The following is a 27,865-nucleotide window of genomic DNA, read 5'->3' as shown; positions in this document are numbered from 1 at the left end:
ATGAGAGCATGTGAGAGAATTAGTCAACTGCTTTGAGAAATGCTGGTGAAAATGCACCTGAAAATCTCTGTCCATAATATAACAACAACAGCAATAATGTTAGCACACCTGCTCCCAGCTGAATACAAGATGCTTTGGCCAGACATAGCAGTGTGCAGTAATCTTCAAGGTTCCTCTACCATCTCCAATACAGCTTTTTTTACTTCTTTCAGGAAGTGAGTAACATGGGATAAATAAGTCAGTGCTTGTGTTGTGATGAATAACTGCTCAGTCTATGGCTAAATAATGTAGTTTGCTTTCCCAGTTTACTTTTTCTCCCTATGTCAACGCCATCCCAACACGACATACCCAGCATACAAGAATGAAAGGAGTTTATCCAACAAACACATCTTGCCACTGGCTTCAACAATATGCTCTCCAATCTCAAAGGGTTCTGGCTATACACCTGGAACAGAAAGGAGTTTCAAAAGCAGAGTTAATACCACAGAAATAACAATTCTGTGGTAAACCTCAGTGTGTCTGCACTGTCACTTTTGCTAAGCAGAGCCACATGATGATTGCTTGAGAAGTGATGGTCCTTCTCTATCTCCAAATGACACCCACAGTAGTTCACAAAGCACTGTGATTTCTTTGTTTAGATGAGAGAAGACATAGAAATAGAAAGCTGCAGTCAGAAACTCAGACTTCACACAGTCTCCTACTTTATTTGTCATTATTGATGAACTGTCGTGTGTTGGAACTGGTCACAAACTCACAGCTGCTACTGATTCAAGTACAAGAGTGTTTATTACTTGCTTCTTTTAAGCATTACACTAATAATAGAAAACCACTGTATAAATCAAGAAAGTTATTTTTTTTTGTTCCAAAAGAGAACAGTGCTTTCCTATCATTGAAGAGGTATGGGTGAGCAACACATTTCCGAAGCTGAATTAAGACATTCTGGAGTGTAACCTTCCTTCCTGTTTCATTTTCAAATGCATCTGGAACAAAGAGCAGATTAAAAAACAGAGCAGGGAAGCCCATGCTCCATTAATGGCTGTGACTGGGAATGTCTTGGTACTAAGCACTTCTCTGAAGCGCTTCAGCACTGGACTATTTCTCTCTGTGAATCACATCTGGATTTGAATTTCCCATCTCAAGAATAATACCTCTGTTTTCATGGGCCAAAAAAAATCTCCCTCACCCTGAGCAGCACTACTTTGCCTTGTCAGACTCACTGAAATTTCAGGACTCCCTGGAAAAGGTCACTATAATTTTTCTGAGTGAAATCATCAAAATAATTGAAAGAAATTTGGTGCAGTTCATTCGCATTTTCAAAAAAAAAAAAAATATACAGCACAGTCAAGCTCTCCTGGGCAACAAGATCTCTTTGTTGCATTTTCGTGAGGAACAAAAAAAAAAATGCATGCACATATGCTGACTAGAGTAGAAGATGAAGTTTTGGATTTCCAGGTGATGTTCGTGCAAAGTGCTAGAAAACCCTAGAAGAACAAAGCATCTGCAACTCCCCAGTTTAAATTTCCCTACGAAAAAGAAACACTCACAAACCATATGATGGTAGTGGTTGCATTGTCTACATAACCCTGCAGTTTCCCAAAAAACTCCTATCTGCATCCAGTAGGTTGAAATTTGCTTTATGGCATCTGTGCTACTATTAGAAAATTTGCAGAGAACCACAGATCCAAAATTTCTTGTACTACTCTTGTTTGAATACAAAAACATGCAATAGGACCAGGCTTACCTTGTGATAAGTATTTTAATTACTTTAATTACTTTGAGACTGTCCAAAGCAGATCCTCAAGCTGACCCTTCCTAGCTCACAATACCTGAGCAGTAGATCAATACAGATGTCTCTTATTTTTCCACAAGCTAAAACCAAAAATTAAGCAACCCAAATTTGGCATATTTATTCTGTACATATTCTGCAGATCAAAGTAACTTCTGCTTCTTTACAACAGAGCATGCATGTACAACAGGAACTAGTTTTGTTTTTAAAAATAATTTACAGACTTCAAAATGCCCAGTTACCTAGATCTTTTGTCAAAATGGCCTTGTAATACTTCTTCTGCAGAGCTGACATTCCATGGTACAGAACTACTTCCACCTTCTTTGGCAGCTCTGCAGCCACCTCAGATTTGACTCTCCGAAGTAGAAATGGCTGCAGAAGACTGTGCAATTCTTTGGCTATACAGAGGCATGGAAAAATTAAAAAAAAACCACCACCAACAACAAAAACCCAAAAATCCACCCGAAACCAACAAAAACAGAGGAGAATACTGTGTTAAAAGTAAGGAATTTATACAATGCCTTCAGAAGTACACTTTCAAAATAAACGTAAAAGGAATCTCACATCTATTGGTGAAATCATTCAAGCCACATTTTACAAACAGAAAAACCAAAACATAGCTGCATACCTGCAACACTTGGGAGCTACAATAAGAAAGCTCTTGCCTTAAAAGTAATCATTCGTTTTTGTGGCTTTATTTTAAAGCTTGTCACCATTAAAAGAAAGCAAATAAAGAGGACACAACATGGTTGTTTCCTAGTCAAGATATAAGCTGGTTCTGACTGAAGTACAATGTTGCTTATTACTGACCTGGCTCACTCTCCTTTTCAATAACTTGGTAATACTCAACAAACTCTTCCACTTGTTCCTGGGGAAAGATGTCAGGTTCAATAAGGCTGAGTAAGGAGTACAGTTCCTGGAGGCTGTTCTGGACTGGAGTGCCTGTGAGTAGCAGGCTGAAGCCTATTGAGAACTGAAAAAAAACCAAAAAAAAACCAGGAATAAAACAAAATTATTAGGAAAAAGTATCTGTAAAGAAAAGTTAGTTAATATACAAGTCCACCCATGCCACTCTTAGGCTTAAGTTAGAAGATGAGTGGCAGCACAGAACTGCTTGCAGAATGCTGCAGATTTGCCAAAACCATCCAAACATGAGGTATGGTGTCAAACAGCTACATGATAGTCAAACAGCTACAAACTGACTAGGCTGGCAGCAGTGCAAGGAATTCAGTGTAAGCAAAACAAGAACAAAGTACAAAACTGACTCCATTAAAATGCTCAGGTCCATGCAGTCTACAGCCTAATGCTGCACACTAGATGCTAGATAAGGAGGGATAACTGGAAAATGCAGTTGGAATAGGACAGTGAAATGAAACTGCGTCAGACTAAGTTCCATTTCTGTTTGCTGGGTAACTCTGACAAACACAGGAACATTATCAGGTCCATGTTGCTCACAGTAATCCCCATAAAGAGACTTGGGAAATACATTTACCTTTGGAAAGATACAAATTTATCTCAAGTTTGGTAACAGAAAATAGGTTAGGAGGAGAGATGAGGTTAAGTCACATCTATTTTTTGTGATTATAACCAAAGCTCATGAATTATAGGCATCATGGACAATATGTTCAGAATATGTAAGACTTTCAGGAATTCAATAAAACCCCCTATTTTCCAAGGTGTATTGTAGTACATTGTTGCTGATGCCAGCACACACCAAATGCAGATATTTCACTGCCGTGACAAGAACGCAGCCTTCACTCGGGCATTTGTGCTGCTCTGGGAGGGTGCTTTGGAAGCTGGAGCAACTCTCCTAATCTGTGTAAACAAGGGTGGCTCCATGAAATGGGACAGTGGAAGTCAGTAGTTCAAGACTTGAGGTCTCATGAGCTAGGCAAGGGCTCCTTCACCCTGCCAGAGCTGGAGATGGCTTCTTGTTGCTTAGGTCAGCCAGACATCTACTTCTGCAGTAGCACAGCTGTGGTTCAGCACTGTGTCTGGCTGTTTTACTGTTTCAAGTCTTTCAAATTGCTCTAACATGGCAAGCCCAAACATGAAGCAGAATGAGAGGGAAGCTCCAAATACTGCCCACTGCCATGCAAAGCCAACAAGGCCTTTATCTCTCTGCCACTAAATATGGGAATCTTTTCACCAGCTCTGATGGAAACGAGTGATGATTCAGAGCTTAATGCTCTGGGAACAAACAGAGACTCTGAAAAGGGAAAAGTCTTGAGACACTAAAAGATAGATGAGTTACTTTACCTCAGAAACTGTCTTGTAAAGCAGAGAATTTTGATTTTTCAGTCTGTGAGCTTCATCTACAACCAAGGCAGCCCAGTTAAAGCTGAACAAGCAAAAAACAGCATCTTCAGTTAGGGGCTGACAATTCATTCTTGTAAGTACAAAAAGACCGAAGTAAGTGGTGACTCTGCTTGGCTCAACTTGAGGTGGGATCCCACCCCATGAACAACAAGCAAATACCAGAAGTGGGGTGGAATTCACAGGTACTGTTTTTGAAGAGCTGACGCAGGTTTTTAACTATAGTCTGGGTCAGTTTTTTCTGAAATCAAGACTAACAAAATTCACTTGAATTTCTTGTTTCTCTCTCCACCCTTGTTACTATCAGGAATATGACACAAACAGGTTTGTTGAACATTCAAGGTCGTCTCTCATTTGGAAAAAGACATGAAACTAGGCCCTAGCACCTCTGCAAAAACCTAGCAACGATCATGAGGCAGTGACGGAAGAGCGATCCTAAGACATTTGCAAATCACCCAAGACAGGAGCTTCAACTTACTCTGTGTTCATACAGCTCTATGCAGAGTGTCCTCTAGCAGGCTGCAGAATCACTGGTGATCCAGTAGATCCACTAGGCTTAATTGAAACTCCACATCTTCTCAACCCTCAATGTTTGTGCCTCCTTATCACTAGGGTTTCAACTTCCACATCAGAGTAATTTCCAGAGGAGGAAAAGCATGAACCTCCATCTTCTCTCACCCACACACTTCTCCTCCCAGTGGAATACAACATTTGAAACCACAGTTACCTACATTCTTCCAAAAAAGCCTTTTTGTTTGCCTTGATTTCCCTCTCTTCTATATCAGAGAGGTTCTCCATTGCCAGAACAATCAAGTGTCATTACTCTTATTCTACGAGCTCAGGAGCTGAATTGCAGAAGGACTCTGCACTGTGAAGCATTGCAGAAGCTCATGTGCAGAGCAGAGTCTGATCCCTCATCTATTTCATTAGAGCATGGTTCTTGCTCAACTCATTTGTGCTGTTACACTGCTTGTAAGGAGTGCTGGTGGGGAGATATCTGATAACTCTGACTCTCCTTTACAAAGTGCTCCAAATGCTCCCACACAGAACAAGGTACACATGATTAGCAACCACTTTTTTTCAGAAGAAAGACTAAAGGGCAAAACCCTAAATTTGAGTGACATGGCTTTAAGGTTATTTGCTAGCTTTAGAAGTAGGAAATTACTCTGGATCTGACATTTCTGTGATACTAGGGCTGGCTACATGCTCTCCCTGGATGCTACATACCTGAGTTACACTTTAAAATAAACAGAATAATGTGCAGCAATGCAGAACATGATATGAAACTGTAAGGACAATACAGTCATGGCTACCTTTCATTAGACCTGGTTTCTACTACTTCTAGCAGTGGCCAAGGACAGGTGCTTTGCTGAAAGACAGGAGGGTGCCCATTGTGGGCCTGACCAGTTCTGACAGACACAAAATTGTGCCAGCAGGGGCCACTGGATTTGTACTTCTACAAAGATATCGAGCCATTCATTATGTACAGCTGCCCCCAGCATTTGTCATAGCACCATTGCAAGGCACTGGCACTTCTGATAAGAAAAAAGGAAAATTCCTTCCCATTTCAAGTGCAGATGCCTGTGGAATTCTGCATAACCATGACAGTACCTCCGACAGGCTGAATTTCAGCTGAATAATCAGGCTTTGTAGAAGGCATAATGCTTCACAAGCCCTCCACAGCTCTGACTGGAGGCAATAAACTTCAGGACATGGTATTAGCACATTATCATATAGCACAATTAGCACATTGTTATATAATGCAGGTCAGTTTCAGTGAATTTTGCAACTAATACCTTTATAACCTGAAGCTCTTGAGGATGTCCTCTGCTGGACTGATACTTAATGTACTGCTGTAAGTCACTAGTCACTATGTGTCACATTGCTTTGAGTTAACTGGCTTGAAAACTGTCCTTGGGGGAAGTTCACATATATTTTAGCTGACAATAAAGACTGAAAGTTGGGAAAGGCAAAGTTCTAATCACAAGCCAAGAGCATCCCTGTCTCTTGTGAAACAACACAGAATCTTACACGTACAAATATCCAATTAAGAAATCATTGACATATATCCAGACTTAAGTTTGAAGAAATTAAAACCAGACTCACGACTTTAGAAATGCTGCATCTTTCAGGCAAATCTGCAATGAAAGAAAATGAACTGTGATTTATAATTTAAGTAAATACATCAGTTAAGAAACAGAGCATTTTTCTGTCTGCCTGCAAACTATGGTGAAATGGAGCAGAGTGGAAGGAAGGCACTTACTACCTGAGGAACAAAAATGACAGCTACATGACACCTTCAGCATGTCATGGTTTAACACCACACACCCTCTCACTTGTACCCTACCCAGGGAGAGGGGGGAAGAGAATTTGAAGGATAAAAGTGAGAAAACTTGTGGGCTGACAAGGCATGAACTGAGTGGTACAGAGGAATCATAAAGGCGAGGAAAACTTGAGCCCCCCTTTCAAGTGACAAAGACATCACATACCTCGTATGCTGTCAGGAGTGCATGGAAGTGAGAGTCCCGTTTCAGATTCTCCTGCAGTTTAGGTCGCTCTTCCTTGTTGCCTACATATGTTATGAAAGAAAGACCAGGAGCAAACCTGTTGTTAAGAGAAAGACAGAGCAAAAACAGTGAGCCAAGCTAAGTCTTTTCATGTGTTTATGACCCTGGACCTCATTACCAAACACAGCCACTGCACATGTGATGAGAACACCCTACACTCCTGTGAGATGTGTCTGGCTCTCAGCTTTTGAATCTCTCTCCTTCATAATTTTCACCTCAGGTTGAAATTTCTGCTGTCGGCTCTGATTTGGACAAGTCCTAAATAAACCTGCATTCTTTTAGGTGTAAGAGTCCAAGGCAGATGACTGAAAACCAGTCTCATGACCTAACTGCTATTCGGAACTGAAAAAAGTTCATAAGAAGCAGGTGAGTGAATATAGTTGGCTCAGATAAGGCCAAAGAATTGGCCTGAATCATTCCAAAATAAAGACAAAAATGTCTGCAGCAAAGAGGTCCAAGTCAGGGCCTCAAAAATATATTCTCTCAGTCAAAAAGCAGATAAAACCAGTTCCAACTGTAGAGACCATAAAATTCCTCCTAATTTAATCCCATCAATGTTATTTACCTAATATTCCTTCTGGAAAGCTGCACTGCTGATCTGTGAAGGACTGCAGTTTCTCCGAACTATTCCAACCCAAAATCTATCCAAATCAGGCCAGCTCACTTGAGAATGTAACCTGCATGACTTCAGATGCGGAGAGCCAGCATCAGCCGATGGCCACACAGACAGACTTCTGTTCTAACCTTTAACTTCTAGCCCTTCCTCTTAAAAGAAGTCTGTGGGCTACAGACCAAAAATGTACATATTTCAGACACAGCAGATACATATCAGCACTGTCACCCCAGTGAGGATGGGCTGCATGCACAGGTGTAATGTATTTTGATGTATTGTGTGTGATGTATTTAGTGTGCATATGTAAACATGCCCCCCAACTTGGGTACATGCCCCCCAACTTGGGTCTTACCTTTTATTATGAAGATTCCTGGCTGTCTTCAGCAGATTTTGCCTATGAGAGGCTGAGTAGGGAGGGTTGAAAATCAATAAAAAGCAAGAAAAGCAAGGAGCTAGTGGAGGCATTTGGACTGAAAGTCAGCCAATAATATAGGATGGATGGGTTCATGTATACCACAGCATTGTAAAGACTATGCATTAACTGCTTAGTCTGCATTGATTTGTTGGCTTAGTGGCAGCTTCCCGTTTTACTTTCTATCCCTTTGAAAGGATAAAAAGGAAGTGTTGGAGTGAGCACTTTTGAAAACAATCTTTGCAATCTTGCAACTTGCAAACTTTGCAATTGCAACTCTGAGCAATAATATAGTAAGCCAGACAACTGTCGAAACTCACCTCTCCAGCTCTTCCTTCCAGTTGCTCAGAACTGACAGAGGACAAAGTATCAGAAATCTCTCTTTGCTGGATAACTTTTTTGTCAAATAAAAAAGTAGAGAAATGGCCTAAAAGACAAGGAAAATATTTTTTTTGTAACAAGGGAAGGAAGGGTTCAGCCCGATAGCCTGATCCTATATAAGCTGTCTCCTTGTTGAGCTTTGCAGCTAGTTTCTATAGGTTCATTATCACAAATCAGAGTTAACAGAATATCAAGTGGGATACAGACAAAAAGGCTCAGATGCTAAAACATGAACTCCATGTATGAAGTCCCTTTCTTGCACAGTCACAAACCTGGTCTACCACGTATCACTTTCTAAAACTATTTCTAATTTAAGACCTATTGAATAAAATCAGCTGATCCAAAGCACAAACAGTCATTTTCCAACAAAACTTAAACCCACTGAAAACCTAAAAAGAAAATCCAACAAAACTGTGAAAAAATTCGACCTATAAATTTTAATCCATGTGTTGACAAACACAAAAATCCCCTTGGTGCAAGTGCATCAAAAGGACATTATTTTCCCTGGCTGTGATTGTGCCCTCAACTCTGCACACTATGAATTATGCATTAAGGTGTTTGGATAAAATGGCCATTCATCTTTTTACAAAACCCTGAAACCTATTTAGAGTTACATAGGACTTAACTCAGGATTCGTTTTAAGTGGTTAAGGACTGAAAGAGACAATGAGCTCTCACTTGAGTATGGAATTCTGATGGGGTGGGGGGGATCATTAGGGTACTTTTTCTTTTTCAATATGCAGAAACACTAGGCTAAAACCCCAAGAATTTAAGCAAAGATCATTTTCCAGAAGAAGAAGACACACCTGACAAGTCTTCCCAAGGCCCATCTCATCACCCAGCATACAGCCATGCTGGACTTCATAGCATTGCACCAGCCAGTTTACACCTTCTAATTGATAGGGACGAAGTTTAATGCCTGGGAAAAAAAGTGATTTGTTACACTTACAGTCACCCAATGCACTCCATATACACTTACACTAGAAACAGGTCCTGCCCAGAACAGGCCTTCCCAAACACCTGTCTTACAGGAAAAGCACAGCAGCCTTCAGAAGAAGCTGGTTTACCCTCCTGGACAGCAAAGACCCCAATGTTACAGCAACTAAATTAAAGCATATTCAGAAACGTACACAAAAATGCCCTGAGCCATTGCAGTCAAGGAACCATCCTTGACTGTACAAGGGACCTGATCTAATAATTAGGCTGGTACTTTACATTCCTAAAAGACAGCTTGATTTTCAGCCTGAATCACTTCTTTAAATATTTAAGTACTAGAGCCAGGGACACGCTTTAAACTATCAGAAATGTTTGTCACAATCTATTATTGTATAATAATAATTTCTCAACAAGATGCTTTCCAGCTTTTCTATACTTAAAGCTAAGGCAGACCTCCACTATAGGCCAGTGTGACTACCACCACCATTGCAATCCTTATTATGGGGCACAATATGTCAAAATGAATACAAAACAAGTCACACGGGAGTTGGCAAGACCTTTTCTTGTGCTTGGATTCAAGGTGCTGTGTATTGTGGCATTGCTGCCCTCTCCTCCCTGGGAAAATGTGCACACTGAGTGCTTGAAGTAACTCACCAGCCCTCAGGATATACAAACCCAAACCAGCCCAGGGACTGAGGTGAGGACTTCCAGCAGCTAAGGAAAATGTGCGGACAGGATGGATTGCCCTGGCGTTCCTCTTTAACATCACCCTCCAGGCAGTGGAAAGAGCTTTAATTCACGCCCATTTCGAGGCCACTGAACAGGCCAACCCTTGCTCACGTTGTCCCGAAGCCCAGAGCTGCCTGAGGCTGTGCGGAGGCACTAGGGGGGTTAAAGCCAGGCTCAGCCCTAGCCCAAACACCCACCTAACCACAAAGCCGAGCACAGGGACTGCAGCACCCGGGGAAGGCTGGCACAGAGTGGAGAGTATGGCAGCAATGCCATCTCTGCAGCAACTGCAGCTCACTTTGACAGGCTTGGGAGCCACTTTATTTGCACCTTTATTTATTTCCGGCCTGGGGGCTGTTAGTACAGAGCTCAGACAACTACAGCGGAGAGAACTGGGGCTGTCCAGGCTGGAAAAGAGACGGCTTCCTGGTGACCTAATTGAGGCCTTTCAGGAACTTACAGGAAAGATGGGGCAAGACTATTTACAGGAGCCTGCAGTGACAGGACAAGAGGCAATCTGTTCAAACTGAAACAGGATATATTTAGAATAGGCATTAGGAAAAAAATCTTTACTGTGAGGATGGTGAGCCACTGGAACAGGTTGCCCAGGGGAAGTTGTGGATGTCCCATCCCTCGAGGTGTTCAAGGCCAAGTCGCATGGGGCTTTGGGCAACCTGGTCTAGACGGAGGCGTCCCTGCCCATGACAGGGGGGTTGGAACTGGATAATCTTCGAGGTCCCCTTCCAACGCCAGCCATTCTATGAGCTGGGCAGCACCAGGCAGCGCGGGGCCCCTCCGCCGCCTCCCGCCATCTCTGACAGCACCCGCACCCCTAAGGCTCCCTGCCGACCCTTTCCCCGGGCTCCCCGCTGACCTGTCAGCCCCCACCGCAGCACGTCCGCCTCCTGCACGCCCGGATCCCCGGCCCGGGCGCCGCCGGCGCGGCGGAGCGCCTGGAAGAAGCGGGACATGGCGGGACGTCAGTCACCCGCCCCGCCGCTCCGTTCCCGCCGCCTGAGGCCGGCTGCGGGCGGGGCCAGCCCCAGCACCGCCCCGGCAGCGGGAGGGCTCGCTGGGAGGGAACGCCGCGATGGCGCCGCCGCTGCTGCTGCTGCTCCTGTCGCTGCTGTCCGCGGCCGCCGCCGCCTACCTGTGCTGCGGGCGGCGGCACACGGGCAGCGCGGCGGCCGTGCTGCACCGCCGGGGGCCGCGCCAGGCCGGGCCGCCGGGCCCGCCCCGGGACACCGTGAGCGCCGGGCGGTGGGGGGCGGCGGGCGCGGGGCGGCGGGGTCGGCGCTCACCTCACTTGTCGCCTTCTCTCCGCAGTGGGCTCCGAGGCTGTGCGGCGCCGGGCTGCGCCTCTTCGTCCATGTGGCTAACACGGTGAGTGCGGGCCGGCAGACGGGGCAGTGAAACCCGGGGCTGCGCGGGGAAAACCGGGCGGGGGGTGCGGAGAGAGCGGGGCTCGGCGGGGTGGTCGTGGCTCTCTGCGTGCTCTCGGGTTCACCCAGCCCTACAGGTGTGGTGCCGTGGGCACTGAGAGCGCCGGCCTGTGGCTGCCGGGGGGGCCCTGTGTGTCTTCGGGTGTGGAGAGCCCAAAGCTGACATCAAACTCGAAATAGAGCTGCCAGCAGCTTTCCTTGGACGTCAAAGGACTCGGGTCCCTCAGCCCTCTGGGGGGGGTTCCGGCAGGGTGCTGAAGGCGGCCGGTGCTCCCCTCGGGTGGGCTCTGGCGTGTTTGGGAGCCTGCGGGCTGATCCCGCTGTGGCACCGGGCCCGCTCGGTGTCGGGGCGCAGGGGGGACAAAAGCCTGCATCCCTGGGCACTGCCCACCTCGCACCTGCTTCTGCTGGGAGCAGCTGGGTCTGGTGGCTGCTGCTGTTGCTTGGCCTTTCCTTTTGAGCGAAGTAGGCACAAAAGTTTCTTTTCAGCTGTGGCACCTGTTACAAAGCTTGGTGTCCGTCTGAGCCTGGAGTGAAACAGCTTGATGGGCTGTGTTTATTTGTGAGAATACTTTAGGAGTGGCTTTCTGTCAAGATGTAACAAGCAGAGTACTTTGTTATCTTTTGTTTTGTGGCTGCTTCTGGTGCATGGCGGAGGACTTCTTTCCTTTCCCAATACCTCACTTGAAGGGGGATGTGAGATTCTCAATCTCCTACGGGACTGTGCTGTGCTAGATTAGATGTAGATTAGGAGCCATGTGTTTTCAAAAAGGTGCTGTAATTCTTATGCAATGTGTGAGGTAATGTGCCACTTTGTGGGACTGGCAGTGTGAGCCTTGCCTCAGACTTGTACTGTATTTGTGCATCTCACAACATGTTTCTGAAGTCCATTGTTAAGATATTAAGACAGGCCAGAACAAAGCTGGTCTCTTTGGGACTGTTGGTGCTGCTACTCTGGGAGCCAGGGTATTGGAAGACTATTTTCTGCTGTCTGCTACCACAGAGTCTCTAAATTTCTCACACTTTTCCAAGTTGACTCATGTTACTGCGGGAGCTGGTTGAGAGATAGGCAAGGTCCTAATGGTAAATAAAAAAATCAGCTCCTGCCTTATCCAGTGTTTGCATAATCTGTGGAACATGATGAAAATAACGGATGGGAGCGATATAGATGCTTCTTAACAGTGTTGCAGCTGCAGGCTTTCTGTGTGAGTCGGGGAAAGACAAAGACAGAGGAATCGGAAGAATACTCTTTTTAAATTATATAAATATGAGAGATGGAGGGAAAACGTTTCAGGCCATTTTTGTGGTGTAAAATGCAAATGTTTGTGCTGTTTCTCTACTGCTTAGCATCGTGTGCTCTCTAGGGTACTCTGAGCCTGCAGCAATCGTGAGCATATTCAGCATTCCTTGTCTGGTGAAAGAAGTTGTTCAGGTCAAAGTTGCTGCAAACCAACATTTTTGCTTCTTTTTTTCCTAGGCTTTTGGGCAAATCTGCTTACTGCCGTTCTTAATGAGGTAAGCATGGGGACTTTTCTCCCACTCTGAGTTTCTTTTTTTTTTATGTTTAAGGTACTTGCATTGCACACTGCTTGTAGGTTATCTGAAATTGTATTTATTCAAGAGAAAAGCTGCATAATTTGATTGGAGAATAAGATTACTTCATAAATGTTTGCTAGATTATTTTTAACTACTGTCTCTATGAGAAGAAATTAACTTTTTTTCACACTTGTGCAGGTGCATAGAAACTGTGTTCATCAGCTTTTCTTTTTGCCTTTTGTTTGCCTTTATGTCTCTTTGTCTTTGCTCTTTTGTTAAAGGACAATCTTTTTTTCAAAGCTGGTGGATGTGCAAATATGTTGTTCTTATCACTGATAGGGTTAAAAGAATAGTAGTAGCCGGAAAGTGAGGCCAGACATAAAGTTCAAAGGTTTTGGTGAGTTCTTTTTAATGATGTTCTCTATTTTAGGTCAGCCTTTCTTCTTTCTTTCACGTGTGTTTTTGTTCAGAAACTGATTTCAAGTATACATTTCACGAGGAGACACTTGGATAAGAGGTTCAGGAACCTCTTCATGCTTTTTTTGTATAGTTTGCCCATCATTTGAAGGGTCATCTGTGCAGATCCCAGGACACTGAGAACTGTGTCACCCCTGAATTTAACTTGGGATGTGGGCTTTTTGAGCAAATCAAATCCAGGCAAGTGTCACCGCTGTTATACTGCAGATCATTCCTGGATATCTGTGACAGGGTTTTGATCTCCTTGCTTTGTGTGGTCCAAGCTATGGATTTATGCTGCAATCCCCATTGTATTTGATTGCAAGCAAACTATGTTGAAGGAGGTGTTGGAAAAGTCTGAAGAGTTGCTTGTTTTAACAGGATTGTGGTTGAATGTATGGCTTACACTACATTCTCCTTTTATTTTCCTTTCTATTCCTGTCTTGTTTGGTCTGTGTATGAGAGGTCTAATTAAAGTGAATCAAAAGCTTCCACCATTTCTTTCCCAGCTCGAGTTTACAGATGCTGGTCTTATATCAAGAGGTAGGAGGCTTTGTTAAACAGGCAGAATAGATTTGATGCTGCCTTTAGCAAATATGCAAGAGAAATTAGCTTGTAACTGTTGCAGCTCCCTGCTGTGAAAGCAGACTGCTAAGACAAAATGTTCTTGGGTAAGGCTCCTTCTGAGCAGTCTGAAAAAATTAGTCATAGTCGAGGTTGAAAACTCCAGCAGTGACTCTCTCTTATGCAGAATGAACAACTTCTCGCTTATGCGTTCCCTTGACATTCATGAAGATCCCACGTTTATCCCGGAGGTTGCTGCGGGGGTTACAGAAGACAAGTCTGAGGCTAAAAGCCCTTCAGATGTTATCAAGCAGCTGACAGATGCAAGGTCAGTATGTGATGTGTAAGAGAGAAGTGGAAGAATACACATGCTGGCACTGGTACATTAGTGGGAAGCTGTCATTGTCAGCAATTTAGATTGAATTCTTGTTTCCATGCCCAGCCACTTCACAAAACAAATAGTGCTGTCAGTCATCTTGCCTTTTGTAACTTACAAATCACCAGTAATTACAAGCAATGTGAAAGGGAAAATTCTGACTATTGGGGAGAGGCCAAAGCCTGCCCTTACCAGGGCACTGGTTGCACTATTAGAGCAGGTACACTTAGTGTTTGGCTAGTCAGTAAATAGATTTCTCTAAGTGACTTTACAGGAGTGCTGTTTCTAGCCTGCAGGGAATCTCAAAGAGAACACCAGGTCTGCTTGGAGGAGAGAAGGAACACAGGTTCTATAGAAAATGATGCACAAGAAATTAGCTTTGTTAGTGATGAGAAGTGGCCTACTGCTTATGTGCTAGAGCCATGTTTTGGTGTTGAAGCAGTTTGCCTGTGTGTGCTGCATGGTGCTTTTTCTCACTCCTGCACTACACACCCAGATGTGCTGCTGGCTCTCTCTGGATTGAATTTTTGACAGAGGTCTGGGAGTAGATTCAAAAGTATATTCTAGCTAGGCTATAATGTTGTAGTGGTGAGTAGGAAATGTAAAACTGGAATACATTTTGAACAGTTTAATGACTGCTGTATTTCAGTAGGAATATGAAGAAACTAGAACATACTGGCAAAACTGGTCCCTTATTTCTGTTGCATCCATAGTGTGCCTGTTGCCTGGCTTGTGTGCAAGGCTTGTGTTGTCTGACAGAGTGTGAGGTGCAATGCAGGGGCTGGCAATTCACATGGTTTACTGTGAATGATGCCCAAATCTGCATTGGACAGTGATGCTGAAGTCTACAGGTCTGAACAGACCTGGCTTTGGTGGCTCACAGTTGCACCTTTTAATCCTTTCTTTTGCAGGTCTGATTCTGCTAGGAACGGGTTTAGCTTCAAAGGGATCAAAGACTATCTGGAATGCTACCGGTAGGTGAAATGATGGTCTGGAAACAACTTGTCCCGCATATTCCTCTGCTGTGGGCTGCCACTGTTCCACGGGCTCTCAGGAATCTCTTTGTTAGCATTGTCCTTGAGGTGCCATTGTTTATCATCACTTTCTGCTGTTCTTTCCCTTTAGTAGAATAACAAAGGAAAGTCTGTTGGGAGAGCTGGCACAGCTTTACAAGCCCTGCAAGGATATTTAAATACCATTTTCTTTGGCTTACTGTCAGTCTTGTCCGAGAGAGAATGCTACATATCTTGTTTACTCAAACATGAGTGAGAAGTAGATGAAGGTTGATCTGGATTATGCCAGTTGTGCATACTGTGGGTCTCTGATGAATTCCTGGGTTCCCCAGCTCCTTGTGCTTCTCTGAACATGACACCTGCTTTTACCCACTAAACATGTCCAGCTTGGAAAGAGATGAAAACACCCCTTTGACTCTGGGGTTCTGTGAGCTGTTGGCTGCCTGGTAATCCTAGTTGCCTCTGGGACATGTGCCAGAAGTGGAGCCCTTGGAAAAATATTCTTGCAGCCCTAGAACTTGTTCCTCAAGGGCCACCTCTGCCTGCAGGCTGTGGCATTGGAGCAAAGGGCTGACACTGCAGTCTGGTGTTACAGGTGCATCTTGGCCGCGAGGCTTTTGTGTCAGCCAGAGATGGTGTGTTTGTGGTGTAGCACAGCCTTTGACAGGAGGGAAGGAACGTTTATTAAAGGTGGGTTATGACAGTACTACTGTCAGCCCCTTCTCTGTAGTGGGAGGCCTGCATAAAGGGGTTTGACCTCTTGATCTTAGCTCATTATACTGGGAGTTTCATAGCTTCTAAGCTTTCAGGAGCTTGAAGACTCTCAGTATAGCTGTCAGCTCTTTGTCCCTGTTTATCTGTCTGGTGGTTCAGGAACTTTTGGGTAACTCTCCTAGCTTTTGCCCCTCCTCTAAGGAGCATTCTGTGTAGGCAAATTCTCCCCTTAAGGAAAGGAATCTCCTGTCTTGATGGTGTCAACAGTGTTCAGATCATCACCACACAGAGATTCTTACATAATTCTTGCTTAAAGCTGTGGCAGCTGCCATCTTGCTGCATGGGTGACAAACCCTGAGAGTGGATGTGTGAGGGGAGGTCTTGTAACAAACTCCCAACTTCTCCTGTCCTGTAGGAGTGGGAAGCTGACGCCATCCCAGGTAGCCAAGAACATCATTGCCATGTTGGAGGATTGTGACAAATCCATGCTGCCGCTCAGAGCCATAGTGCAATGGGACCAGGAGCAAATAATGCTGGTAATGTCTGCCTCTGGTAGGAAAGGGGCCTCTGCCACCCCAAGGGCAGTAGCATCCATTAGAAGGGCCAATATGCACAGAAAAATAAGTAATTTTTTCCTTCCTCTGCGTTTAGAGGTACAAACAAGTTTGCTTTCCTTCCTGCAAAGAGAGGTAGCATTAAAGCAATCTGTTTCCTGCTGGATGACTGTTTATAATAGGACTTCTGTGCTTATGTGGCATCCATTACTGTAGATGGTTCCAAGCTGTAGTTTCCCACCAGACTATGGTGGAAGAAGGAAACTTTGATAGGCTGGCCAAGAAAGCCATTTTTAATATCCATTCCAATGCTGGTGATGACCTCCAGCTCAGCTAAATATATATATGTATACTTTATGCTTTTTCTTTTTCTCTGTGCAGATGGCTGAGGCCTCCACTACTCGTTACAGAAATAAGTGTACCCTGTCTTGTCTGGATGGCATCCCAGTGTGCCTGAAAGAAGAGTTCAAAGTGGTGAGTTTCCTTGTCTAGCTGCCAGTTCCTGCTGCAGGTGGCTAACCTGGACAACTCACTGTGACAAGGTTTTGAGACCAACTTCTCAGCAGAAGCCTGAGAATATGTTTGTAAAGAGGGGTGGTATGTGGGTTTGTAGTGAGTAGGATTAACAAGTTTTGCAGGGTGAAGACAGATTTTGCATACAGCAGACGTGTTCCATATCTTGTACTGATCTCTTTAATCCACGAGGAATAGAGGGTGGGTGTGGGAAACAGTCTCTTATGATGAAATGAGAATGTATAAAAGCATCTGTACTGTGGGTGTAACTGTCTGTATTTCTCAGGCACTGGCTCTGCTCCACTGGCAAAGCATCCCTCTCACCTTAAAATGCACATGCCAGAAATACACAAGTTCCTTTGAAAATTCCTATTGACAAGGATTTTTACCTGTGGCCTAACAACAGCTAACAGTAAATACTTGTGGCAGTGCCATCAGGCTGTTGTAGGTCTCTGCAGAGACCTACCCCTATGGTGGGAGTCCTGTTTATGTACAGATTCTTCTGTTGCTGCCTCAAAGTAAAGAGTACTTAGCACATCCTGAAAATAAGCCCATCTGTTATTTTGGCATTCGACTAATCTTGATGCCAGGCTTCAAAGCATGCAGATCTGAAATGTTGCAGCTCTGTCCATAGAAAGATGGAGCACAGAGCTGTGTGCTGTGGGGCCAAGTTGATCTTCAGCCTCTGGGCATAGCAATTGCATTGCTGCAGGGAGGCAGCTTTGATCATCTACATGTTTCTGCTCTACTGTATCATGGTATGAAAAGGACTCCTCTGCATGGGAGAAGGACCAAATATTGAAGGGTGAAATGTCCCTTCTGATAGAGACCAACACAGGACAAGCTGAAGAGTGGTGTTCCCTAGCCCTTGCTTACCTCCATGGGTCCTAATGTCTGGGGTCTGTTGTGATGTAGAAGTGTGCATGTGCTCCTTTGCCAGGGTTTTAGAATGAATAACTAGGTGTCTTCTTGCTAAGGTGCCTTACCATCACCGAGTGGGAACAGTGTATCTTGGGACACAGCCAGAAACAGAAGATGCTACTGTGGCCAAGAAGCTGCGAGAGGCTGGGGCTATCATTATTGGGGTCTCAAACATGCATGAACTAGGGACTGGAACAACTGGATGCAACCCTAATAGGTAAAAATCCCTGTCTTCTGTCTTCTCCCAGTCTAGAAATACCAATGACTGTCCAGAACTCCCAGGGAAGGGTACAAAAATAAGGGGAAGCATGACAGAGCCCTGAGGGTATGAAAACCCAGTACTGTAGATTTGAGGGTTAGAGTAGCTGTGGAAGCCTGAAGGCTCTTGAAACCAAAGCAAGGAGAGGCTCCAAGTGTTGTCTGCTGAGTAAGGATCTTGGTTTGTCAGGCCTTACAGGCCTGGAGGTGTGAATATTTATAGTATGAGTGGTACACAAAAGCTGTGACAGAAAACAAATAAATACTCATGTAATGCTCAGGCTCAGTGATGGCTGAAGGCCTAGAACATTGAGAAAAAGGTACAGTCATCTCAGGAGAACATAGTGGTTTTACTTCCTAGCTAAAACAGGTTCATTGGATTTGCTTTACAATGATGAATTCTCTAGCTATAACCAAGCTGAGAACTCAGCTCCAGAGCAGTAGTGCACACGGCTTTGATAAGCCTTGTGTAGAGCCACACTTGGTGCATGTGCAGCTGGGTGGAGCTGGGGCTCCCCCTCCGCTGCAACAGCGTGCCAGCATTTCCTCACCGCAGGAGGGCGGCTGGATACCCAGCGGCTTGGCAGGGCTGGGGCTGTGGTCAGGCTGGAGACGTGGGGAGCTGCTGCTTGGGGATTAAGGGCAGAGCTGACTTGCTTGTCTGTAAGGTTTGCTGGCCACCAGTTGCTCCACCTTTTGGAATTGCATCATTCACCGTGGCAGGCAGTAATGGCACGGTGCCATTGCCAACAGAAGAGCTGAAGCAGCATCTTTTCTCATGCTTTGGTCCTCTTTTGGATGAGCTGCTTATGCTCACAGGAGATTGGATTCTGAGGCAGAAGTCTTTTTTGCATCCTGTTTTCTAGGGACATGGCACTTTCTGAGATTAAATGGCGTCTCTTTATCAAGAGATCAGAATCTGTGAGCTGTGTTTCTGGATCTATTCCTGCCCTGTAATGCACACAGTCCTCTTAAGAAAAGGTTAAACAATCTTTGTCTGCTTCAGGTACCACAAGATCCCTAGGAATCCCTACAATCCTAACCACTTCACAGGTGGGAGCTCCAGTGGGTCAGCAGCAGCTGTAGCAGCAGGTAGGTGGTCCTAAATGGAATTGGTGGGAGGAAGGTCCTGAGCCAGAGTACTTCAGGCATTTAGTTTTTATGGGGGGGTTGGGTTTAGCAGCTGGAGGGAACTTGTAGCTAAACAGAGAGCTCTGTGTGCTGTCTTGGATACAGCTGCTGTTAGAATGGACAGGGCAACATGTTGTATCTCTGATCACAGGCCATTGTGTGGGTTTTTTTGTAGGTCTCTGCCCCGTGGCTATTGGCACAGATGGAGGAGGCTCTGTGAGGATTCCTGCTTCGTTCTGTGGTGTGGTGGGGCTGAAAGGTAGAGCCCTTTAATCATGGAGGGGTGTGTGTTTGTCTTGTTTGCTGTTCCAGATAGAATGCCACAAACAAGTCAGACACTTATTAATTCCTGTGAAGTAAAACTTGACCAGACAAACTGAAATATAACACCCAGAGAGTCATGAGGGTTAGACTGGCAGCATGGAAATAATCTCTACTCTCTGTTGAACGCATGTTCAAAAAGCCTAACTTACTTACATCAAATACTAAACAAAATATGTATGCTGCTTTTGCTTTCTACCCTTTCCTTTCTGTCTTTCATCTGAGACCAGATACTCAGCCATTACTCTCTTTCCATCCTTCACATGTGGTCAACTCAACAAATCTTGATTCATCTGAGGAAGATGATGATGATAACAAAATGCAACTGGTCAGAAAGGTGATATGAGTATTTGCAGAAGACAGCTGGTGTTAGGCATGAATTCTCACCAGTGAAGTGGTGAGACCTCCCATGGGGTGCTGTCTCTTGCTGTTGATAATCCTGCTCCTGCCTCTGCATCCTCCACACCACAAATGCTGCTTCTGCATATACAAATATTCCAAAATGTCCCTGCACATATTTCCACTCAACTAAATAATTTCTACGAGGGGAAACCAATTTCACTATTCACGTTTCACAGATGAGACAGATTGGGGTCAGCAGAACAGGCTACTGAAGGATGAGAGACTTGGCTCTGAAACAGCAGACATAGAAGTGACTGCTGATACCCCGCTAAGTCCCATTTCTTGTTCTCCAGGTACATTTGGGCGCATCAGCTGTCATGGCAGCTTGCCACTCTCCTACTCCACAGTCAGCGTAGGTAAGAGGACTTGTGCTCTGCTTCAGGGACCTTGCTGTGTGCTGCTCTCTCTTACAGGGGAGGCAATCTCTGCCTAGAAAAGACGTGGGGAAGAAGGTACCATTTACCTCTTGTCACTTTTTTATAACTGGTCTCTTTTACAGGCCCTATCTGTACATCAGTGGCAGATGCAGCCATTGTTTACAGTATCCTTGCTGAGCCAGATCTTCTCTATCCATATGGTAGGTGAGCCCTCTCCCTCCCTAAGCCCAGATGCTCTCCCTTCCTAGAGGCATCCTAGAACAAAAGGAGGAACTCTTCTTTGTTCCCTGCAGGACTAAAACAGCCCAAAGCAACCCTATCTGATATGTGTGCTCCTGACCTGAAAGGCTTAAAACTGGGAGTGGACTGGACATTTTTTAAGGTGCCTGGTTTGTCTCTTATCTTTCTGCTGCTTTACAAAATAAGATTTTAAAGGAGCCCAGTGCATTCATTATTATCTTGCCTGTCATCATTAAATCTTTTCATATTTAGTCCTGTAGTTGGAAGATAATACAACCTGTGTGAAAACATCAACATGGAGATATTTTTTTCTAAGGCAGCATTTTGAGTAAGAGTCTGTTGGAGGCATGAGGAAGGGTAATGACTACTGCTGATTCTATTGGATGCGATGCTTCTGAACTGATTACAAAAGGCAGTTAGTTTAAAATCAAGTGAAGAAAAGGAGTGTATCCACTTGGTGATGGTGCTGTAGCTGCTGAATGTTATTTCATTATTCCAATGTAGAAATGGGTCTTGCAAGCTAGTACTGCTTGAAAGTTGTAATACAGCCCCAGAAGTGTACTCAGGATTTCTTCCTGAAGGTACAAAAAAGACTCTTACTGGCTCTGGCACAGTGCATCGGGGAATATTCTCTGCCCTGGAAAAGGTGACCTTTTCTTTTCATTAGGGGTGTGACCTGCAAGCTGTTCTCTTGCAGCACGTGACCTAAGTCCTCTAAGACGGTGTTTCACTGCTGTTAGGGACAGGAACAAGGAAGGCACCATGAGGACTGAAGTCCTGGTGAGTGTGTTCACCAAGACGAGGAGAGCAGTTACTAAAGTTACTAAGTTCTGTCCTCTTATTCTTTAGGCATGTGATGCTGAAGTCCTGTCTGCCTGTGAGAAAGGTAAAGAGGGAAAGTCTGTTAGTCTCTTATTGTGCCTGATGTTATGGTGTCACTTGGTGCTCCTCTTATGTATGCATTGAATAGCTCTTGCCTGAAGTCCTTAAAGGCAGTTGCTTAAAGGAGTCTGTCTGGATAAACAGCAGTAACTTTGTATTGGGGAAGCCCCTCTGACTGCTGAGGGTTAAAAAGCTCAGCAGTTGTAGGCTTGTCAGATTACAATGGAAGAATGCAGTCCAGTGTGCTCACCCTCTGTGTGTATAATGACGGATCTGTGCTTGGTAATACTTACTCTGCAAGCTTTAATAGTAAAAGACTTTTAAGGGAAGGCCTTGTTTCACAACATAATGCTCAGTAGTAATACAGTGCTGGGTCTTTGTGATATAGTCCACTGGTATTTCCTTGAAATCCACCAAGTGGTGCCTTTAGGGTGTCTTTGTCATAGTTTAGATTAAGCAAAATTGACCCTGGTGTGTACTTGGGGGCAGGGGAGAAAGCCTCTACAATGCCTGGTATAGTAGTTGCATTGGAGCTGAGTGTTCAGGCTTTGCCTGGATTTTTCTTCACCCTCCTTATTTCCACAAACACACTTCTACATTTATAGAGTTTTCTTAGGTGGATCATAGGCTAGCTTGGATATTTATGAAGAAGCTGGGGTCACAAAAATAAGAGGATTCTTTTCAGACTGCAAAAAATTCACTTTTCCCAAAGTCTTGGTGTTCAGCCTTGTTAAAGTGCATCAAGATTTAGTGGCTCTGTATTGTTTACTTGATCTCTTGAGTATTCCCTGGTTCCTTTACCATTATGGTTCAGAAGAGGCTTTGAATGGGAATCTCTTGATGCTAAATAATCACTTCATGCTGATAGAACACTGGTCATGTGAAGTGCTCAGGGAAACACTGTCAGTCCTTTTACTCTTTGGCTTAACTGGGAGGCTAGAGGGGTGAGGTGAATTTGCCTGAAATACAGCAGGCAAGTTAGGAACCTGTATGCAGCCCCTGCCCTGTTGGAATACTGAGATGTAGTTAGGTTGAAAACATTTCCCTAGGGGAAGCAGCTGCAGCCGTGCATGCCATGTGGTGCACTGAAGATGCTTGCCCTGCAGCGGTGTATGGGGTCTCTCACTCTGCAGGGGTTGGGGATTTGCAGCCTTTCTGTGAAGTCTGGAGAACTCAGGGATGCTGTCTGTGCTTTACTTGTCTTGTACACAGCGGTGAAGCACCTGCAGAGTTTGGGAGCCAGTGTGGTTGAAGTCTCTCTTCCAGAGATGGAGGAAGCCCGAGTGGCACATGTGATCTGCATTCTCAGTGAGATGAGGGACTTCCTGCAACCTGACTTCAATAAACATTTCCATGAAATGGTAAGTAGCAGCAGCTTGGAGCAGTGTCAGTAGCTGTTCTGGCTGATACAGATCAAATGTCATGTCAGTGAGAAACCTGAGGTGCTCCTGCTTTGTCTATGACAAACTACCTGTTGGATTGCTACTGGTATAGAAGAGCAGATGTGGAAGAGAATTCCTGGGCTGTCACAGTTCAGTTTCCTGCAAGCAGAGCCTTGATCAGTTTTTTTCTATTTCAGAATTTGGAAACTCGGGCTAGCCTGGCCTTGGCTTCCCAGTTCACAGCTCTGGATTATATTAAGGTAAGGAACATAACTGGGGTGAAGGCTGAAGGGAGGCACTTAGTGAAACTGTAAAGGTGGGGTAGGGGCTTCTCTTAGCCTGCCCATACACATAGGAAGATGTCACCCAGCTTTAGTTGTCCTCTGCTGTGAAAGCATGCTGGATGGTAGGGCACCACAGAGGACATGCCACTTGTCCTGTACCCTGATTCCAAATTACAGGAATGGTGTTATCTTTTGCAAAGGCAGAGATGCTGATGGGCAGTCTACCAACATGAAACATTACTTTTGTGAGCCAAGAGGGCCCATCAGACAGTATTGTCTCTGCTTGCAGGCAAATCGACAGAGAACTCGGAGCATGAGATTTTTGCAAGAGATCTTCACCACTGTGAACTGTATCCTTACACCAGGTATTGGCCCTCTTGGCTAAAGAGCCAGTCTTCAACAGCTGTGTGGTGCCTTTTGAGAGCAGTCACTTCATTAACTCTCCCTCCTCAGTTTTGAGAGTATGACATTTGTGCGCTTTGCTGTGCCTTGCACCCTTAGAGGATAATGCAGCCTGATTAGAAAGATTGCTGTGTATTTCTAGACTTGTTATATCCATGGCAATGCATCAGGTTGCCCAGAGAGCCTGTGGGATCTTCACCCCTGGGAATATTCAGAAGCTGTTTGGACATGGTCATGGGCACCCTGCATTTGCTGACCATTCCTGAGCCAGAAGGTTAGACAAGATGACTTTCTGAAGTCCCTTTCAAGTTCTGTCATTTTGTGATTCCTCCACAGCTGTTCCCTGCACTGCTCCAAGAATTTATGAATCTGACCTCTTGACTGGGAGCAGCGATATGTCCTTCACAGTCCGGTCCATGAGGTAAGGAAAGTGCTACTTGCACTACAGAAACAAATGTTTGAGAACAGCGGGAAAAGAACCTCAGACTGTAAGGTGGGAGAGGTTAATCATAGCTGCCTCTACCAAAAAAGGATTTACTTGCTGCTGTCCCCAGGAATACCAGTGACAGCTTTTTCCCCCTAGGTTCATGCAGCTTGGTAACTTCACTGGGATTCCAGGCCTTGTGGTCCCCATTGGATATTCTACTGCTGGGCTTCCAATTAGCCTCCAGGTGAGTATTTGCTCTTTGTGAAGGCTGGGGCACAAAATCCCCAGCTGGCTTTGTCCTAAAACATCACAACCAGGTCTCTGCTGTTCCACACAGTTCACTTGAGGAGCTACCAGGTACTGGAAATAAAAGCTTTAATTTGGGGGTGATTTGCCTCACTCCTAAATGGCAGAGGTCTCTGGGTATCTTTGAGAAAGGTTTCTCTGTCTCCCTGTCTACTTGCATCAATACCCAGTATTGGTCACTACCCTTTCCTCTCTTATTTCTCATTTCTGTAACTTCTTTTAAATCCTTTCCCCTTGAAACAGGTCTCATGTAAAAGAAAGATCTATGTCTTGCAATTTAAAGTCACACAGCTGCCCTCCCAAATACAGTGATGCCATACTTACTGGGGTAAAAGGAGAAAACATCTTTTGAGGATGTTGAGGCGGGGGGAAATTGTTTCCAAGACTTTCAAGAGCATCTATATAATGCTACTTTTTTTTCATTCATCCTTCTCCTTCTGCGTCTCATCTTCTCCCAGGTCATGGCAAAATGGTGGGATGAAGCTGTTCTTCTGAGGATTGGCCTAAAGCTAGAGCAGTTCCGTGACCAGACCAAAAAACCATCCATTTATTATGACATCCTCGCATGATGGAGCAACCAAGATTGGGAAGAAGTCTGGTTTTTTCCTAGTCTGACCTGACCAAGTATTAGAGTGAATTTTTTTCAGTGATCATCACAATAAGGCATAGTAGCAGGCCCGTCTGAGGAAGGGGGACAAACCACTGATCTAATCAGGCACTGAGGCTGAGCAGACATAATTTCTGCTCCCTGCTTGGTGGATACTAGGGAGACTAATTGTGCTAGCTAGTTGGGTTTTTGCCAACAGGGGAAGCTGCAACTATCTTCTACAATTTATTCCCATGTAGTGGTCCTTTGTATGGGTGGAAGGCAGTTGTATCTGCAGAATTGCATGCAGGCAGTTCATACTACTGTACATGGCAAGGTACAGCCTTAAACTTGTCATGGAACTCCTCCTCCTCTAGGACAGAACAAAGGTACTGTTTCTGAAGGGGAAAGGCAGCAAACACTGCCTAGCACTGTTGGAATGAGGAAGATCTTACTCACCTGCACTTAGGCAGTGTTTGTTTTGGCCCTGTACTCAGGCACAGGGAGCAAACCATAAAGCCTGTAGCTAAGGAGGTGCTGCCAGCAGTACAAGGACAGCCCAGTGGCTGCACAGCGTCTGGGTGTGCTCACTGCCCCAGAGTCCTGCCTCCCTTCAGCCTGGCATGCAAGGGGAGGAAAAGCCATGAACCCTCCCTGACTTCACCCCAAAGCCCTGGTGCCGTGTTCTGGCTTTCTTTTGCACATCTCCATTTCCCAAGCTAAGCCTTGAAGACCCTCTTTTCTCCTGCTGGTTGCTTATATATGCACCTGCTATCATCTAGGTGTCCAAATGGTAGAAACCACTGGATAATGCTTTGAAATACTGTTCAAGGGGTGCTGAGCCAGCTATTAGCAACAGGTGGAATTTGTAGGAAATGCTACTGAGCTACTGCAAAATTGAAGCTGGATGCAAGAAAGGTGTTGCACAAAGAGCAAAAGAGCTTATGCAGGAAAGAGCCTGCTCTAGATAAGAAGCCAACCTTCTCTTATCTTTAAATTACTTCTTAGAGTAATCAAGATAGACATGGATTACTACATACAGCATGACATGGCTGTAAGCCACCATGTTGTTTTATTGAAAGGCTCCAGACTGTAAATTCCTTAGTACCTTTGTCCTGCCAACAAAATTAGGCCCATGTGAAAGGAAAGGCTTAGGAGTAACTAAACCTAAGCATTTGTGTTCATTTTGGGGTGAATGCTCAGAGGCATCTCCTGTTGCCTACCTTGTCAGGTATCCTGGAATTGTGATCAGGCTGTTGTAGCAGCTGTCCTACAGACAGCAGAGGTCACTGAATTCTTATGTAGCGTGGAAGGAAAGAAGAAACAGAAAGTAGTTGCAGTTTCTCCCAAACTCAGTACAGTTTGGGGATTTTTTTTCCCATACCTACATATTCCTTAACCAGAGCTAGCACTTCACTAATGGCTGAAGTTGTCAGATGGCATCTGAATGCAAGAACATTGCGTTACTGTCCTCTGCTTAACTACCTGAGTTAAAACATCAACTCCTACCATCAGCTGTCACCAGCATGCACAGTTAATTGTATGGTTGATAATGCTTTTTATCTTGAATGGGATACTGCCACAACTGTTTTTTCACTGGAGTCTAGTATAGCTCAGCTTTAGGAAGAACAGTCTCAAAGCAAAGTATTTCCTATATTATTAATGGTTAAGTTATTAACACTACCAACATAAATTACAATGAAGCTGCTGAAATGTACGGCTTGGTAAGAGTTTCACAAGAATAATTTTCAGTTAGGAACATTACTGCTTGAAGGAAATAGCTGAGTATTTCCTAATTCAATGGTATTAGTCAAGGAATTAAGAGATGAGTGTCTAAAATATTCAATTATGATCCTGCTAGATAAAGCTATTTATTTCAAATCCCTTCCTAAATGATATGCTACTATAAAATTCTAATTTCAATATTTAGTTCTTTCTGTGGGCATAGTGAGAAAGCTCAGGTTGCTAGGAGGAGAGAGGCTAAAGTAAACATTTTTAAAAAATGCCTGCATCCTCCTAACAGGGGGAAGAAGGAAGAATTGAGTTTTTACTGGCTGACAGTAACACTGCTTCCTCCCTTTGCCTAAACTTATCTCATCGATGCACATTTCCAGTGCAAGAATTTCCTAGTACTGAGGTCACTAAAATAAACTACTCATCCTGGTGAAAGCCCCTGTGTTTCCTTTTTTCCCCTGGCTGTTAGTTTATCCAAATTCTACAGCAGACCAGTTCCTAGTTACCAGCAGTTCTGTGAGCAAAGCAGACACAGTGACCACACACACAATCCTGTTGCTTCACATAGATATATGTATGGGTATAGATATACGGTATATACACATGGATTTTTTTTTAATATATATATATATATATATATAAAATAACACCTTGTTTATAAAGCGACATTTAATTGCCACTGGTTCCCTTCCCGCCCCACAAAAACAATAGTATACAAAATATAAAATATTTTAAATATTTATAAACATCGCAAGAAAAAAATAGAACTGTACGAAAATATTTTTTTTTCTGAGGTTCCCTCCCCGCCCTGTGGGATGAGGAAGAGAAGGGGTACACGTCTGGCCAGCCTAGTGTGCCTTGAGTCCATAGTTGTTAAGTGGGTAGGAGTATGCCCTGCCTAATACTATCCGGTCCCGGAGCAGCTTAAATAAGACATAATAGTTGCAGAAAAGGATGAGGGCCATGGAGAGGGTGTGGTTCCACTTCTCTGAGCGCAGCAGGGAGTAGAGCTGGTAGCAGACCACACTGCCTTCGATGAGAATCAGCAGGTTGAGCAGCCGTAAGGGACGGTGAAAGAGGAACTGCAGGGAAAGAAGTTAAGAACGAGAGATTTCTGTCATTTGTTGCTGGGTTGAAGTGATGAGGAACATGGGCATAAAGCTGTCAGGGACCGCTGCTGGGCAGAAGTAATGCTTGTACTCCAGCCACCATTAGCTGCTGCTTAGTGAAAACAGAAAGAAAAAAGGCATGTAAAAGTGGCATTTTGCTCGAGAAGGGGAAGCAGGTGAAATAAGCCTATTGGCC

The 27,865-nt window shown here is 44.5% G+C and overlaps 3 protein-coding genes across 6 annotated transcripts in view; 1 reads left to right on the top strand and 2 right to left on the bottom strand.

Annotated features, from left to right (window-relative positions):
- Positions 1-670: 670 nt before the first annotated feature.
- Positions 671-11,172, bottom strand: LOC137468916 (chromodomain-helicase-DNA-binding protein 1-like). Of its 2 annotated transcripts, none has more exons than XM_068181140.1 (9): positions 11,041-11,172; positions 8,881-8,993; positions 8,015-8,121; positions 6,592-6,706; positions 6,209-6,240; positions 4,046-4,127; positions 2,597-2,759; positions 2,029-2,184; positions 671-980 (listed from the first exon to the last, which is right to left on the bottom strand). In XM_068181140.1, exons 2-9 carry the CDS (start codon positions 8,917-8,919, stop codon positions 808-810), a joined length of 867 nt encoding a protein of 288 aa, XP_068037241.1. In that variant the 5' UTR covers positions 8,920-8,993; positions 11,041-11,172; the 3' UTR covers positions 671-807. The 2 variants fall into 2 exon arrangements, with proteins under 2 accessions (XP_068037241.1, XP_068037240.1); XM_068181139.1 differs by lacking the exon at positions 11,041-11,172 and adding an exon at positions 10,614-10,769.
- LOC137468913 (uncharacterized) lies at positions 10,803-27,642 on the top strand. 2 transcript variants are annotated; one of them, XM_068181135.1, is made up of 20 exons: positions 10,803-10,985; positions 11,066-11,122; positions 12,659-12,696; positions 13,925-14,065; positions 15,025-15,087; positions 16,256-16,376; positions 16,776-16,868; positions 17,885-18,045; positions 19,093-19,178; positions 19,393-19,476; positions 20,234-20,296; positions 20,440-20,517; positions 20,611-20,699; positions 21,407-21,443; positions 22,652-22,800; positions 23,019-23,081; positions 23,395-23,470; positions 23,844-23,928; positions 24,091-24,178; positions 24,699-27,642. In XM_068181135.1, exons 1-20 carry the CDS (start codon positions 10,830-10,832, stop codon positions 24,807-24,809), a joined length of 1,839 nt encoding a protein of 612 aa, XP_068037236.1. In that variant the 5' UTR covers positions 10,803-10,829; the 3' UTR covers positions 24,810-27,642. The 2 variants fall into 2 exon arrangements, with proteins under 2 accessions (XP_068037236.1, XP_068037237.1); XM_068181136.1 differs by lacking the exons at positions 10,803-10,985; positions 11,066-11,122 and adding an exon at positions 11,497-11,646.
- TMEM39A (transmembrane protein 39A) overlaps positions 26,214-27,865 on the bottom strand; it is a 19,848-nt gene continuing 18,196 nt past the window's right edge. For both annotated transcript variants that reach the window (XM_068181137.1, XM_068181138.1), the window contains exon 9: positions 26,214-27,642. In XM_068181137.1, the coding sequence (XP_068037238.1) occupies positions 27,409-27,642 (234 nt within the window). In that variant the 3' untranslated portion in view covers positions 26,214-27,408. The remainder of the gene's footprint in view (positions 27,643-27,865) is intronic.

Source organism: Anomalospiza imberbis, chromosome 2, assembly GCF_031753505.1.
Source record: "Anomalospiza imberbis isolate Cuckoo-Finch-1a 21T00152 chromosome 2, ASM3175350v1, whole genome shotgun sequence".
Classification (NCBI taxonomy): Eukaryota; Metazoa; Chordata; class Aves; order Passeriformes; family Viduidae; genus Anomalospiza; species Anomalospiza imberbis.
This window is presented reverse-complemented; position numbering and strand designations above follow the sequence as displayed.

Bases quoted from the DNA above. Each gene is read 5' to 3' on its own strand.
- LOC137468916 (XM_068181139.1), bottom strand. From the start codon at position 10,710: ATGTCCCGCTTCTTCCAGGCGCTCCGCCGCGCCGGCGGCGCCCGGGCC. The intron at 6,707-8,014 runs GTGAGTTTCGAC...TCTTAACAACAG, and splicing joins TGGAAGGAAGAGCTGGAGAG to GTTTGCTCCTGGTCTTTCTT. The intron at 6,241-6,591 runs GTATGTGATGTC...CTTTCATTGCAG, and splicing joins CACTCCTGACAGCATACGAG to ATTTGCCTGAAAGATGCAGC.
- LOC137468913 (XM_068181135.1), top strand. From the start codon at position 10,830: ATGGCGCCGCCGCTGCTGCTGCTGCTCCTGTCGCTGCTGTCCGCGGCC. The intron at 19,477-20,233 runs GTAGAGCCCTTT...CTTGTTCTCCAG, and splicing joins TGGTGTGGTGGGGCTGAAAG to GTACATTTGGGCGCATCAGC. The intron at 21,444-22,651 runs GTAAAGAGGGAA...TCTTGTACACAG, and splicing joins CCTGTCTGCCTGTGAGAAAG to CGGTGAAGCACCTGCAGAGT.